Raw genomic sequence first — 14,265 nt, 5'->3', positions numbered from 1 at the left:
GGTAGAATCACTAGCCCCAGAGGTGTTCAAGAAACATTTGGATGTTGTGCTAAGGAACATGGTTTAGTGGGGAAATATTGGTTGTAGGTGGATAGTTGGACTGGATGATCTTGGAGGTCCACTTTTCCAATTTCTATGATTCTATGAAAATGGATGGTCCACAGGTAGTATTAGTGGTGTGCATGTGTGTCTTTTTTTTCAATTAATTTCACCTGAGTGACTTCTCAACCAAAGTTACCCTTGTCACTGCCTTATTCAGTGACACCTCAGAGCTGATAGCATTTTTGTAATAGAGGTGAGCCATTGTGGAATTTGACTTCTGTGATTGTCTTTATCTCATGTCCTTGTTGGCCTGTCCGTCTCTCCCAGACTGCCAGTGACTTTGAAAGGGTTGTTTTTTTTTTTAAATATTAACATTCAGAATTGTGTTGGTGCTGTGCTGCCCAGTGAAGAAATGTTTGTGTAATTCTGACTGCTGAGTCACTGAGGTTATTACTAGAATTGGTAAATGGGCTTTATTTGAAAAGTGTTTATGTATTGAAAATAAGTCACTGGTTTTATACTTTTTCTTGAAGGTACGTGCAAGGCATAGTCATTAATGAGTGTTAGTAACCTGGTTCTCAAAGCAGTGCATTTCCGCATATAGTAAACATCGTCATCTTTTAAATGTATCACTAAGAGACTTAAAAAAAAAAAAAAAGTGTTCCACGTTATTGGAACACAAGTTGGAAATGCTGGTCTGTGCTTATGTGAGGATGACTGCTAAGCACACACAAAGCAAATGATGCTGCTTTTATAGTAAAGAGCTAAGCTGAATGTTGTTGCAAAGGAATGGTAAGGAATGGGCCTTTGAATAAAGCATATCCATTTGTTGTGAATATCTTGAAAAGTTCAGTGTAAGAGGACATGTAGTTTTGATGCAGGACAGGCCTAATAGAATGCATTTGGGATTGGCGCCTGTGATGTGTGTTCACAGTCTCTGTGTTAAGCCACATGTAAGATAAATACAGACTCAGTCAGTGGTATTGAACAAGAATGGATTTTTTTCCTCTTGTACTTGTCACTGCTGCATCATTAATGCCAAAACTTGAATATCAATGCAGAAACTTCTGGATCTATAGGCATACTACAAAACTATATGAAAATGGCTTTAAAGTATGTGTATTTGAAGGAAGATCACAGTGTACATTATAATACAAGGGCACTTCTTAGCTTAGAACTTCAGTCCCTGAAGAGACTATAAAGTTTTTCATCTACTTCAGAGAGGTTTTTGCTGTCACAGCTTCTCTGCTTTGACAAAATAAGCTAGCTTAGATATGTTGTTTGATCACTGAATAAAAGAAATACAGCTCCCCATTAACCTTGAAATTTAATACTGTAGCCTATTAGTTCCTGTCCTCTTGCCCTCTCCATTTCTCTCACAAGCCATAGCGAGATAAAGGTTAGGGAGAAAAAAACTACTCTCACCTTTCTGGAAAGCAAAAAAGCACCTGCTTAGAAGTTGAAGAATTTAAATTGTTAGACATAAAGCAATAGCAAAAAGTCATCTATGGTGATTTCATCATTTTGATGGAGAGCATGTCATGATAATAGTTTATAGGTAATGTGGTTATCCATATATGTCAGTAGTTTATACCTCACTGGAAATGCCAACACAATATTAACTGTGGAAGCATTCTGCATGCAGATTGCATTGCCTGCTGTTCCAGTGGAACACCTTGCTGCAAGGTCAGACAGAACAAATTCAGGAGAAAATGAGCCTTTAGGAGAGCTTGAAACTTTAGGCAGTTGCATCTATCCCTATGATTAGTGGAAATCTGTTCTGTATTTCCTCCACCACTGAACCCATGCTTTATGCTAAGGTTTAACCTCTACTCTCTCGGAATCACAGAATGGCTGAGGTTGGAAGGCACCTTTGGAGGCCGTTTTGTCTACTCCTTCTGTTCACACAGAGTCACCTATAGAGCTGGTTCCCTGCAGCCATATCCACATGACTTAGTTTTTCCAACAATGGGAGACTCCACAACCAACCTAGGTAGCCTGTGGCAGTACTTGATCATCCTGATAATGTTCTTCCAGATGTGTTTCCTGATACTCAGAGATAACCTCCTGTGTTTGTTAGTGTCTGTTGCTTCCTGTCTCTGCACTGGGCACCACTGAAAAAGTCCGAGCTCCATCTTCTTTATCTCCTTCTTTCAGGTATTTATAGACATTTATAAGACCCACCCAAGCTTCCTCATATCTAGGCTCTCCCAGTTGTATCAGCTTCTTCTCATAGGAGAAGTACTCCAGTCCTTTGATCATCTAGATCGACCTACGTTCGACTTTGTTGCGTCCAAATCTCTCTTGAATCGTGGAGCTCAGAATTAGATCAGGAGCTCCAGGTTTGGCCTTCTGGCAGTAATTTTCCTAATGCAGCCAAGAATACTACTGTTTGCTGCAAGGTTACGCTGTTGGCTCACTTTCAGCTTGATGTCTACCAGGACACCCAGGTCCTTTTCTGCAGAGCAGCTTTTCAGCTGGGTGGTCCCCAGCGTATATTGGTATATAGCTCTCAGTTATAAGCTTTTTCTGGAGGCTGACTGCTTCACTGGAAAGAATTTGTGCATAAGCAGAGGGAGCTAGTTATATATAAAAGTCATTTTGATGCCGTGTCCTTTGATGAAATGTCCACATAGTAGTTAAGAAGCAGCAGAATGTAGTCACTGGAGAAAATTTGAGGGAACTGTGTGTCATAAATCAACATACGGTCTGTGTTTTTTAACTCTTGTCTTTGCACCCATATACTATTTAAAGAATCTTAAAAGCAACCTGTCACTCTAAGTTATCAGATCCTGTTTCAGTTTGGGAGGGGTAAAGGGGAGAGTTTGACATTCCTCAGGCTCACGCTTCCATCAAGTCTACCTTCTAGTTTTCTTCTGGGGATTGATGTTTTTTTATTGGAGAATGTCAGAGAAGGGCTTACCAGAAATTTAAGCTGGGGCCACTTCTTCCTCAGATCTGCAAATGCTAGTAGATTACACACTGAGAAATAATAAAAGATTTATCATTGAAAACATTTGCTACAGATTTAAGTCTAGATGAGCTGAAAGTCTGTAGAAGAATATGTAACTGGGAAGTAGGTTTGTTTTATCTGCTCTGATCTTAACTTACATATTGACGAAGAAAGTCCCAAGCAGCAATGAATAGCATGATGAATTCTTGCCACAGAAAAAATAGTAAAACCCCCAGATAAAGGCAAAATTGATATGAGATTATTCATAAGGAAAGAAGAACTATTCCACCAAGTGCAAATATTTGTTTGTACTATCTAGGTGTTCCGCATCATAGGGTGATGATGCATAGCATCTCTTTGTAATGTAACAGTAGATGTCATATTTTAGGCTAACTGTGGTGTTTGTTTCCTAGCAAAAATGCAAACTGGGAAATGATATTTCACATTCTCAGTGTGCAAATGTCTTTTTGCTAATTTGACCTAAGGTTGGATTTCCATAGCCCAGAGCACAGTTCTCTGTCTGCCCTAAATGCAGAATGAACTTCTGTACAAGATACTCATATTCCAGGAAGTGTCTTAACAGCCTACCCCAGGCTTCTGTTTGCCTGCTGTTGTCTGCTTTGGCATAAGGTCAGAACAGCTTCTGAGAGGAGAAACTTCCCTACAGAGAGACACATTTCTTAATGCTGCAAGTTCTTCTAAAATCTCAAGTAGCACTGAGATGTCTGTGTATATCTATGAAGTCTGATTCTCTCATACTGGAAAGCTGAGAAGCATCTGTTGTCAGATACAGGAAGTTACCAAAGTAGTTTTCACTTAGAGAACTGATAGCACTGTGTTGTGAAGCCCACTGTTGACTTCCAGCCTAGGAAGGAGTTCAGATTTTTTTCATTTTTAACTAGTCTACTTAGCGTCCATACCTAGTTGAGTATTTCTGTTCTAAATTAAGAACTAGTGAACAAAGCATCTGAGTTTTTAGTAATTACGAAATATCTGTAGGGCATGTTTGTTGGTTTGTTCTGGAAATGCTTTTAGAAAAACTTCTAGGTAATCTATGTAATTAACTAGATAGTAACTAATATAATTAGAATTCAAAAACTGGAGATTGTAGAATAGACAATTAGCTTCAAGCATGTTAATTTTTATTAAAAAGAAGCAGATTTCATGTCCAGTTATGTAATAGCACTGGAAAGCCAGTAGAAGCCAAACAGCAATAGAGCAAAAACGCGGCAATCACTTCAAAAAGGAAAGCATTAATACAGGTTTTTGCTGTGATCCAGCTTGGAAGAAGTGTGGAGTAAGGGGTTGCAAACAGGTTGATCAAAGTAGCCAGTGGTGTGTACTAAGAACTACTTAAGGGAAGTAGTTAGATCAAAATAGCCTTAAGACCTGTTTTCAGAATAGAACAGTCCTTAAGAATAAAAAGGAAATGTTTCCTGTGTGCATTCTTAAGAACCCTTACATCTTAGTTTCACAGAAACCAGGCTAACAAACTTCAAAGATGTCCAGAGCCTCTCTAAGAGCACAAAAACAAAAGTCCTTCTCAGATCTGAAAACATGTAACAGCATACTGTTCTTATGCTGTTGGCATCAGTATTTATGTACTGGATTGAAGGAGGCACTTTGCTGGGTAAGGTTACTTGTGACATCTGCCTCTGAGAAGATAGATGCTTAATCTCACTAGGGCAGCAGACTATCTTGGGGTGTGGAGCTTTTTTGTTTTTATAGTCTTGCTACTCTGCAACTTGAAATATGCTTCCTGAATATGTACATCACCACTGATGTCATTCAGCCCCAGCTTATTTTGGCTTAACCTATTGGCAAATGTGAATAGCAGCCATATTAATTTCAGCTTGCCTCAGAATAGAAACAATACTTAACAATACAAAATCAGAAGGCTCTTTTTTTGGACTCCGTACATTTGAGTAACTGTCATTATTACAATACTGGAAAGCAAATAGGGACTGAATATGGGATTTATCAGTTTACATTGAATCATCTAAGTAAAATACAACTGCAAGAAATAAATACTTCAGAGAGAAGACCTGAATGCCAAAAAGGTGAAACTTTTTGAAATGAAACTGAAAAGCCTCTGCCAACGCTTGACCAGTGCAAAATCACACGGAAGAAACAAGTTTCTCTAATAGGAAAGCTGAAACTTGGCTAGGGGTTGCAGTGTTCTCAGCTAGTTAAAACTACACTGCTTCATTGGTCTCTGAATAGTAAACTTTGTTACAACCAAATGTGGAAACAGGAAATAGGACTCAAAGGCAGAAAGCACCACACTGAGGAAGAAGTGTCAGCCTCCTAGGAGGGAAAGATGGGAGACAAAAAATATTTGTCCCTGGCATGTTAATAGTTCTCAGTAGTCTGAAACATTAAGAATTTTGATAGTACATTTGTATCTTTTAAGAAGATCAGGCTCTCCAGCTCTTCTCTTGAATAACAGTTCTTTTGCTGCTTCAGTGTCTATGTGTGTTGGCATGTTCTAGCTGAGGTGGAAATTCTGAGTGGGCAGTAGCTTGCATCCTGCTTGTAGCAGTGGTTCCTATATCTCTGTTTCATGATTGCATTTTATCCTGCAGCAGAATGCTACTGTTTTAATTAATCAGATATGGGGAAATATTCTAACTCATTACCCAGAACATTGAAACGTAGCCTTTCCAAATAAGCCCTGCTAAACTCCTCCTCTTGAACTTTGAGGTGAATGCTGGTAGTTGACTCACAATGAATCCTTATGTTCATCTGGGGAATAATTGAGGCAGAGTCTTGTGACTCAATTCACAAAGTCTTTGGTTTATTCTATGGGCTTTGAGTTGGAATTTAAGTGAATAGATGACTCGGACTTCAAATTGGTATGTATGGGGTTTGCTTGCACATTTGGGAGTCTTTCAGTTCCTGAACAAAAAGGAAATTTCGTAGTGGCACTGCCTGTATATGAGTCTGTGGTCCTGCATTTTCTCTTTTGAATTTGATGACTTTGATAAGCTATGGTGCTCCAGTGCTGTGGCTGCAGCTGGCCAGACTTCTGTGATGGAGTGATGCTGTCTTGTGATACAGTAAGTAACCCTTTAGCGATTGTCAGAGAGCTCAGTTTATCCTTGATTAATTGTTCACATCTCGTTTTGCATTCCAGTAATTGCACTAGCAGTAGTTCAGCTCAATGGCAAGTGCTACCTGAGTATTCCATATTTAACTAAAGATCTGATAGATCTCCAATGCCAATCTCCACTGGTAAGCTTATAGCACAGAGAGAGAGAGAGACGAAGCATTAATCAGCGATTGAAGTAGAGCATGGTTTTCTTGGTGCAGTCCTCTGTACCCCAGGGGTGAGCCTGGACCAAATTTACAGGAACTGTTTCACTGCAGAAGAAGTTGTGATACAAGACCTTAACATAGGTAATGTGGCAAATGTTGCGTGTTGCTTGTGGCTGGAAGTGATAAGGAGTGGTGAGTCAGCAGAGAAGCTGTATGTATAGGCCCATGTGTAAACAGATAAAACTCAGAAAGTTTTGTATAACATTTACGTGTTTTAGGGCCTTAGGAATCTAGGGAGGTATTCATGAGACTGACTGTATCTGTTAGTTTAAAACAAAAAAAAGACAGCAAAGCGTTCCCAGTGTGAGCTGTCACCTTTGCAGTTTAATTATCTGTCATAAAAGTATTTGTAAAGAAATTGTTCTTTTCTCTGGTAAGTCAAATGCTGTACTTGGGCATGTTTACATTTCCCTGGTTGGATTTTTAAGCAAATGAGAGAGAGGCTGGGAAGCAGGGTGAAAGCAAGAGTAGGCAAATTCGTATCACTTTAGTGCTTAGTGAAAGTTAAGTCCCATAAACAAAGATAAAAACTGAGCCTTTTTTTTTTTTTTTTTTTTACTTCTGGAAAACTTCCTCTGTAGCTCAGGCATGTTTACAACAATGAGAACTCCAAATGAAAGCAACTGGTTTCAGTTTCATTTCAGTAGCTGCTTTTGTAACGGCTATGCAACACTGTAGGTAGTAGAAAATTTGAAAGCACTTTTTTCATAGTAGCATATCCTGTGGAACTACAGGGCTCTAACAGCATGACTCAAGTCTAGGCAACAAAATAAACAGATCTGCTCCATTTTCAAATAGGTATGCCTTGGAGGTCGTTCTAGGTCTTTAAATTTCTTTCATGATGAAATGAAAAGATAGTCTTTGTCCAAGGGGCAGGGGCAGACCTGACTCTTCTTTAAAAATATATATGTATTACTTTTTCTACTTTAAATGTAAAAGAATAACAGATTTACTCAGCGCTAGCTGAAGCTGGTCATTGCAAAGAACTGGCTCATGCCTGGAGGCACTCGCAATAGGAAAAGTATTGTGCTAACAGCAAAACTGCAACTGTGAGCTTGTCAGAATAGACAAACAGTGTATGTATCTCAGACTCTCTGTGTTGAGATGGCTAATTGCAAGGTCTGATTTTTGATTCAATTTGATATGAAGATCACAGAACAAAGGAAAGAAGCCTTATTTTTAATTCCTGGTGCTGCTTCTAAATAGATCTCTGTAATGTAATGAGTTGCAAGGCATAACTTTGCGCTTGAGGTTACATCTTTCAGTATACTGAACGAGTAGCTGACTCTGGAAAATTGACACTTCCATAGAAATGTGTGAAACAAATTGCAGGTTTGATTGACACTTAGTTTGTTACAGAAAGGACTGCAGTTAACGTCAGAAGATATCCACTGAAAACTGGCAGTTCTACTGTAGCAGCATTTTTTCTTACTATTTGTGTAAATATTAATTTTAAGCTAAGTATTAGACTAGCCTTTAGCTTACTACTGAAAACTTGAATCCTTGCACCTGTGCTTCATGGCAAATATGCAGTGATGTTTTCAGGAGGAAGGAAATTCTGTAGCAGTTGGATAAAGCCATTCAATTCTGCAGACCAAAGCTCTGCTTCTGAGCCACCAGAGACATCAGTAAGATAGTGTAAGAGGCAGCTTTCCTGCCGTCAGCTTATTGCAGAGCAGAAGTGGTACATGGTGTACTGACACTGTGTGGAGTCTGCCTTCGGATCCCCTGGTGGTTGCTATGTGAAAGAAGTGGTTCTTCCTACACAACTTGAAAGTCTGCATATTTTGGGTACTCTTATTCCTAGCACTGAAGTTGAGTATTTTTGGAAGAAAAATTTAACTGAATTGTACTGAGATGTTGTGAGGTCTGTCTTTTCTTTCTCTCCATCCAGGGAAACTTTAGAGCTAGAGTATGCTGCATCTTTATTTTCTTTTTAAATGTTAAAGGCAGGTAGCTCTACATTTGTGCTGTGCTTTGCTTGCTGTCTGTTGTCTTTAGATGATTTACTTGCAGCTGCAATAGCATGTTGCTGAGATAATCATTTATTAGCTGGCCGTACAGCAGTGTGACCCTTTCCCACCCTACAAAAGTGCTACTGTTGTTGAGCCTCAATTTAAATTAAAAGCATCCAGCACCATACAAAGCAAGTATTTTGTGTATTGTACTGAGATATCTTCAGGATGGACAGAGAAGCCTTGGTTCCAGGCTTCACAGATAAACTTCAAGACTTCAGGCTTTAAAAAAAGAAAAAGAGGAGAAGTAGTGGTCTGATGCACCTTACTGATCTGCTGCCTGCCTCATGTAAGCTAGAGAGGAGAGGATGGGGCTGGTATCTGTGACACAGAGAGGCTATTTGCTGTTTTGGAATTGGCACATGAACTTTCCTGCTAGTGATATGCAGTGAGGAAGTTAACTTTTAAATAATGCTCTTGAATTTAGCAGGATTTCTAGTGGCATGGAAAGATTATAGAAGTGTCTGCAAATAGCTTCTTGCTTTCCTTTTTTAAAAAAAAATAATGATAGGTAGAGGACTGATTGCTAAAATAACTAGATTCTACTAGTTGAATTCACAATTTAGTGCTTAAAGCCTGAAGACTTTGATGTCTACAGGGACTTCCCTTCAACTAACCAGAAGTGAAGCCACCTACCAGAACATGGGTATCAAATCATTCCAGTTGAGGTATTTAAAAAAAATACAAATCGCTGTGCTGACCTAGATACTGAAGTCATCTCTTGGTGGTTCTGTGTCAGTGTATCAGGTGAAAGTGGTGTCTATAGGAGCAAGGTTAATGATTGAGTGTATGTTTATTTCTTTGAGACAAAGCTAGTTAGTTTCCATCAGCAATTATAAATCTGATTTTTCTCTATAATGACATTCCATTTAGAGATGAAAACAAGACTGATATCAACTATCACTGTTTAACAGGATAAGCATAAGCCCAAGGTCCTTGATCAACTGTGATTGCTTTTGTACAAAACAGCTTCTGACAGGGGTCGGGTATGGAGCCTGGCAGGTTGAACAAAGGTTGTAGCTGGTTTCATGCTGGGCTCACTGGAGATATGCTGTTGCATAAATGTGTGCTTTGAAAATATTTTAAGTCTGTCCACATCTTTCTTCAGCTTGGAAGAATGCCCAAACTCCTGCTTTCAGAGCTGAGAGAGCCACACACTGAGCTTTAGGCTGTAGAAGCTTGTGCGGCCATATCTGGGCTCTCTGGATGTATAGGCCGTCCTTCAGGTTTAGTGCTGTTGACAGAGGTTTCAGGTTGATTTTCCTACCCCCTGAGTATTGAATTCAGGTTGCTTTAGAACCAGATCATTTGTTTATGAATGAACATTCATAAATTGCAAGCGACAAACTTCAGCATGTTTTTATTAGCTTCTGGTTAGCATTGAGCTGCTTACACAACATAAAGTTTTTTTGTTTGTTTGTTTTTTTTTTTGTTACCTACCATGAGTGTATAATGGCTATACTAGTAAGTGTTTGGTAGATAGGAATTCTGGAAGTAGACAGAAGAGTGGACGTTACTGTTAAGCTGGCTAATCGTTTTCCAAAAAGGGAATTGATTTTCAGTACATCTTCTGCAGCTCTGAATAGCTGTATATGATGATAGGGCAGAGGAACCTTAAAGTCAGTAAGGGACTTTTTTTGGGTCTTGAGCTCATACCTATTGTTACTTGTTTAGTTAGACTACCATTCTATTGGTGGAGGCAAAAACATCTGAATTTAATTAGATAAACTTTTTCTTTCCATCATTGTAGCTTAAGTTTTAGATAAATACTCAGATCGCTCAAATTGTCAAAACATTAGAGGATATAACCATCTAACTCTTATACTGCAAAGAAATCTGTAAAGACCATTTTAATAACTAGTTTCCTTGTGTTGGTGTTTAATAATAATGAAAAGCAGTGCTTTAGTTGCAGTCCTTCATCCTCTCCCCTTTAAGAGAAGGTAATAGTAATCTCATTTCTCTAACTGGGCAGTTTCTTAACTGTTTGATAGCACATAAAATGTAACCCCCCTCAGAGCCTGCTCACTAACAGATCTTTTCCAGTGGCATGTCCTACTTCTTTGAAACATTGCAGTAATTGGCTTTGTTGGGATCTCTACAATGAACTTTAAATGAAAGTGGCCATAACTGGTCCAGCTTTTTTTTCATTTTGTTCAAGGTAAAGCTATTAAGTAGTAAGGGATTTACTGATTTTTATTGCTTTCAATTAGCAACCTAATTTTGTACTCTTTAATTATCATTTAATTGGATTGCCCCTCTGTACTCAGAGCACGACAGCCAAAGCAGCTGATGTAGTATTTGACACAACTGAGGGGGTGAGAATTTCTTTCATAATTCTTTCTCCAGTGGTTCTGTTACTGCCAGAATAGAAACGCCTCTCTGGAAGTGGCAAAATCTGTTCTGGCATTTCCTTCCTAGCCCCTGAGTTCTCATCCCATCATTTGTGCCTGACATTGAAAACACTGTTTCAGTGGTGAGTAAAGCTTTTTGTAAGTGCGAAGTAACCAGATAGGACATATGAACAGTTCTTAGATTCAAAAAGGTAATTTTGATGTGTAAATAGACTGCTTAGGAAGATGTGTAACTTGTCCCTGTATTTGTTCCAAGAGGTTTTCATGCCTTTGCATGTTGTTAGTGGAGGGGGAGTTAGTTGCCAATTGACCTTTGAGAGTAAGCTGGAGGAGAAGGCAGTGTTTGGGGATGCTTGAAAGCCTTTCAAACAGGGTCAGAAAGGGAGAGAGCAAGAGGAAGCGTAAGTGGCTCAGAGATTGGACAAAGAACACCCCATTGGAGCCTTGCTGGACTCTGAGAAGAGAGCCTTCTATGTGTTGCAGCTATGGCTGCATAGTGCATCTGGGAAGGGATTGCAGTACTCTGCTCTGTACTGGGCAGCCTCACCTCAAGCACTTTTTGGGTGCAGTTTTGGGAGCCACAATATAAGAAAGGCACAAAACTATTAGAGAGTGCCTAAAGGAGGGCTAAGACAGTGAAGGATCCAGAGGGCAATGTGTATGAGGAGCAACTGTGATCCCTCTGCTCAGCACAGAGCAGAGGAGCTGAGGGGAGGTCTGATGGTGGCTGCAGCTCCTCAGGGAGCAGAGGGGCAGCGCTGAGCTCTGCTGCGTGACAGCAGCAGGGCCCAAGGGAACGGCATGGAGTTGTGCCAGGGGAGGGCAGCTGGGGGTTGGGGACAGGTGCTGCACCACAGGCGGTGGGCATGGAACGGGCTGCACAGGATGGTGGGCATGGCACTGAGCTGCTTGAGTTCAAGGAGCATCTGGACCATGCTCTCAGATCTAGGGCTTGGATTTTTGGTTGGTCCCGTGTGAAGCTGGGAGTTGGACCTTGCAAGTCCCTTCCAATTTGGGATATTCTGTGATTCTGAGCTGGCTCCCTCCCCTGAAGGAAGTAGGAGGTGGGAAGAAACCCACAAAAAAAGAAGGGCAGGGGGAAGGAAATAGGAAGGATGTGTTGCTCTCCTGTTACTAGTCTTGGACTCAAGATACAGATATCATCCTCCTCTCTGGTGCTTACTGCATGTGTGGGCTTTAAAAACAAAAAAACCTTCCTTCCATCTGGTGGCTGGTCTTCTTCCCTTGTCATCTTCTGGCTTCTCTGTAAACTGTTTTGGGAGTGCAGAGAGAAAGCTGAAGTTAAATTTGTTAGTAGAAGAATCCCTTTTTTAACCTCCTTCTCTAATCCTCAGGGTTAAATGTTTTCAGTTCATAGTTCATTTGCAGTTATTTGTGGCTGGCTGTGCCATTTGCTCTGTAATTCAATTCAGATGATGCTTCTTGGCCCAAATTAGAGCAGACTAGTACAAGGAGCTTGGTGCATGTAGAAACTGATCACTGTAACTCCATATTTAAGGTCGTCTGAGTAGAGCTGTAAATATTTCCCCTCAATTTTAAGGCACAGTTATCTAACTTGAATTTACTTGTGGAATTTTGGTCTATAGTGTCAAATGTTACATGACAGTTTTCTCAGCTACTGAAAAATTCTGAGTAGCAACCATACTGTGGTCACAGTAGCGCTGTAATATTCTCATTAATCTGTGTGGCTTCAGTTCCAGCTGTTTGCCTTTGAACCAGTTACTTATTTATCAGTCTATTTTCTGTATAGCTTTCAGCTACACATTCTTCGGAGAGATGAGATCTTATTCATACATGTATCTACTTATAGGTGAGGAATTTGAAACTGGAGCATGAGCAGGAGAAAAACAAGATCTTGTCAGAAGCATTAGAGACACTAGCTACTGAGCACCATGAACTAGAGCAGTCTCTGGTTAAGGGATCTCCTCCTCTCAGCATCATCAGTGAGGAGCAGTTCTATGATGCTGTTTCAGGTAAGTAATGATGTCCAGTATGTAGCCAGCATGTGCATGGTGATTTCATTGGAGCGCTGGGGGGAGCAGTCTTGCTTTATGTGAGATCTTTGTCTTTCTGCTTTGGAACTGTTTTAAGGAGAATGCCTCGTGTGCTTTAAGCACGTCTCTAAAATCTTCCTCAAGTTCACCTGTAGAATTGTATCATTTCATCTGAGCATGACAGATAGCTACAAAATTCAGGACTGTTATAAAAAGTCTGATTGCTTGGGTGTCTACACCCTTTTTTTTAAATAGCAAAATGTATGACTCCTATTTTAGAATATGTAACTGTATCTGGAAGCTTATGACTTGCTTTCTCCATGGTGGTGTTTCTTTTTTCTTTTGTTCTTAAGGTCTATATGAAAAATCACTGTATTTGAGGGATAATGAAGTTAAGAAAGGCTTGTTTTATTTCCCTTTTGTATACCTTAAAATATACGCAAGTATGTCACAGATGGAAGAAGATTATGAATCAAAGTCTTTCGTGCATTCAGAAATATTCTCTGTCTATTTGGTGATGTTTAGTATCTTTTGAGTTTTGTGTGCAGAACATGCAAATAAGGATTTTGGAAAACTCTGAGTTGCATGTAGATAATTACAACATGCACTATGTAAAGCCTCTCTATACCAGTGCAGCTTGGTAATAACTCTAATTGGTTAATCCCACAATGCACAGCTCACTTACAACTGTGAAGGATCTCGAAGACCTTGAGGGCAAACACAGTCTAAACATAGTAGATAATTGTATTGGGATGGCATACTTCACAAGGAAGTGTGATTGGGGGTTACTTTTCTCCAAGTTCAACTGTCTGATGCTTCTGACAGATGAGAAAAGCAGCCTTCCTGGTCTGTTTGATGGATTTTCTACAGCGTACAGCTTAAATAAGCAGAGAATAAAACCAGGCAAAATATGGAGTCTGTGCTTAGTGTGTGTCAAGTATAGCATAGGAACTTGGTGAATTAACTACGGACTGCTCCTTGGCACAGTAAGAAATGTATCAGGCCTTCAGCAAGCAGAAGAGATTGAAGAACTACTAGAAACAGGTTCTTCAACCAGAACCAAAAGAACAATTCATCTGAAAGGCCTCAGGCTCTTTGCTTGTTGTAACAAAGCAGAGAATATTTGTTTATATGGTGCTGCTGGAATGTAGTCTCTCCAGTCGCGCTTGCTTTCTGTATGTGAGAGAAGCTCAGCTTTTAGAGATCTGTTATTCTGTACCTGTCCTAAATAACCCAGCACTGTCGCCTTGAATGTGAGTGTCCAGAACTGCCTCTCTGGTTGAGAAAGGGGGGTGTTTTTACCGCTTGAAGGTGCAAACAAATCACACTGAAAATAGTCACGCAGCTGTGAAAGCTTTATTTATACATATGTATACATAGATATGTTTTATATGAGCGTATATATATATATATATATATATATATATATATATGTATGTCAATTCTTGCTTCTTTGGGTGAAGTTATTTGACATAATTCATTTTGATTGCAATTTAAATAATTTTCCAGGACAGCTCACTTTCTCAACTGTCTGTCAACTTCATCAGGCTTAATATTAGTCTCTCTTCTCT

At 39.7% G+C, this 14,265-nt stretch overlaps 1 protein-coding gene across 4 annotated transcripts in view; it reads left to right on the top strand.

Moving 5' to 3' along the window:
* OSBPL1A (oxysterol binding protein like 1A) overlaps positions 1-14,265 on the top strand; it is a 72,873-nt gene that overhangs the window by 31,994 nt on the left and 26,614 nt on the right. For 2 of the 4 annotated variants that reach the window (XM_052704796.1, XM_052704797.1), the window contains one exon: positions 12,511-12,673. The exons of the other annotated variants lie outside the window; for them this stretch is intronic. In XM_052704796.1, coding sequence (XP_052560756.1) covers positions 12,511-12,673 — 163 coding nt within the window. The remainder of the gene's footprint in view (positions 1-12,510; positions 12,674-14,265) is intronic. 4 annotated transcript variants of the gene reach the window in all.

Source organism: Tympanuchus pallidicinctus, unplaced genomic scaffold (assembly GCF_026119805.1).
Source record: "Tympanuchus pallidicinctus isolate F22 unplaced genomic scaffold, pur_lepc_1.0 scaffold5, whole genome shotgun sequence".
In the NCBI taxonomy this organism is placed as follows: Eukaryota; Metazoa; Chordata; class Aves; order Galliformes; family Phasianidae; genus Tympanuchus; species Tympanuchus pallidicinctus.
This window is presented reverse-complemented; position numbering and strand designations above follow the sequence as displayed.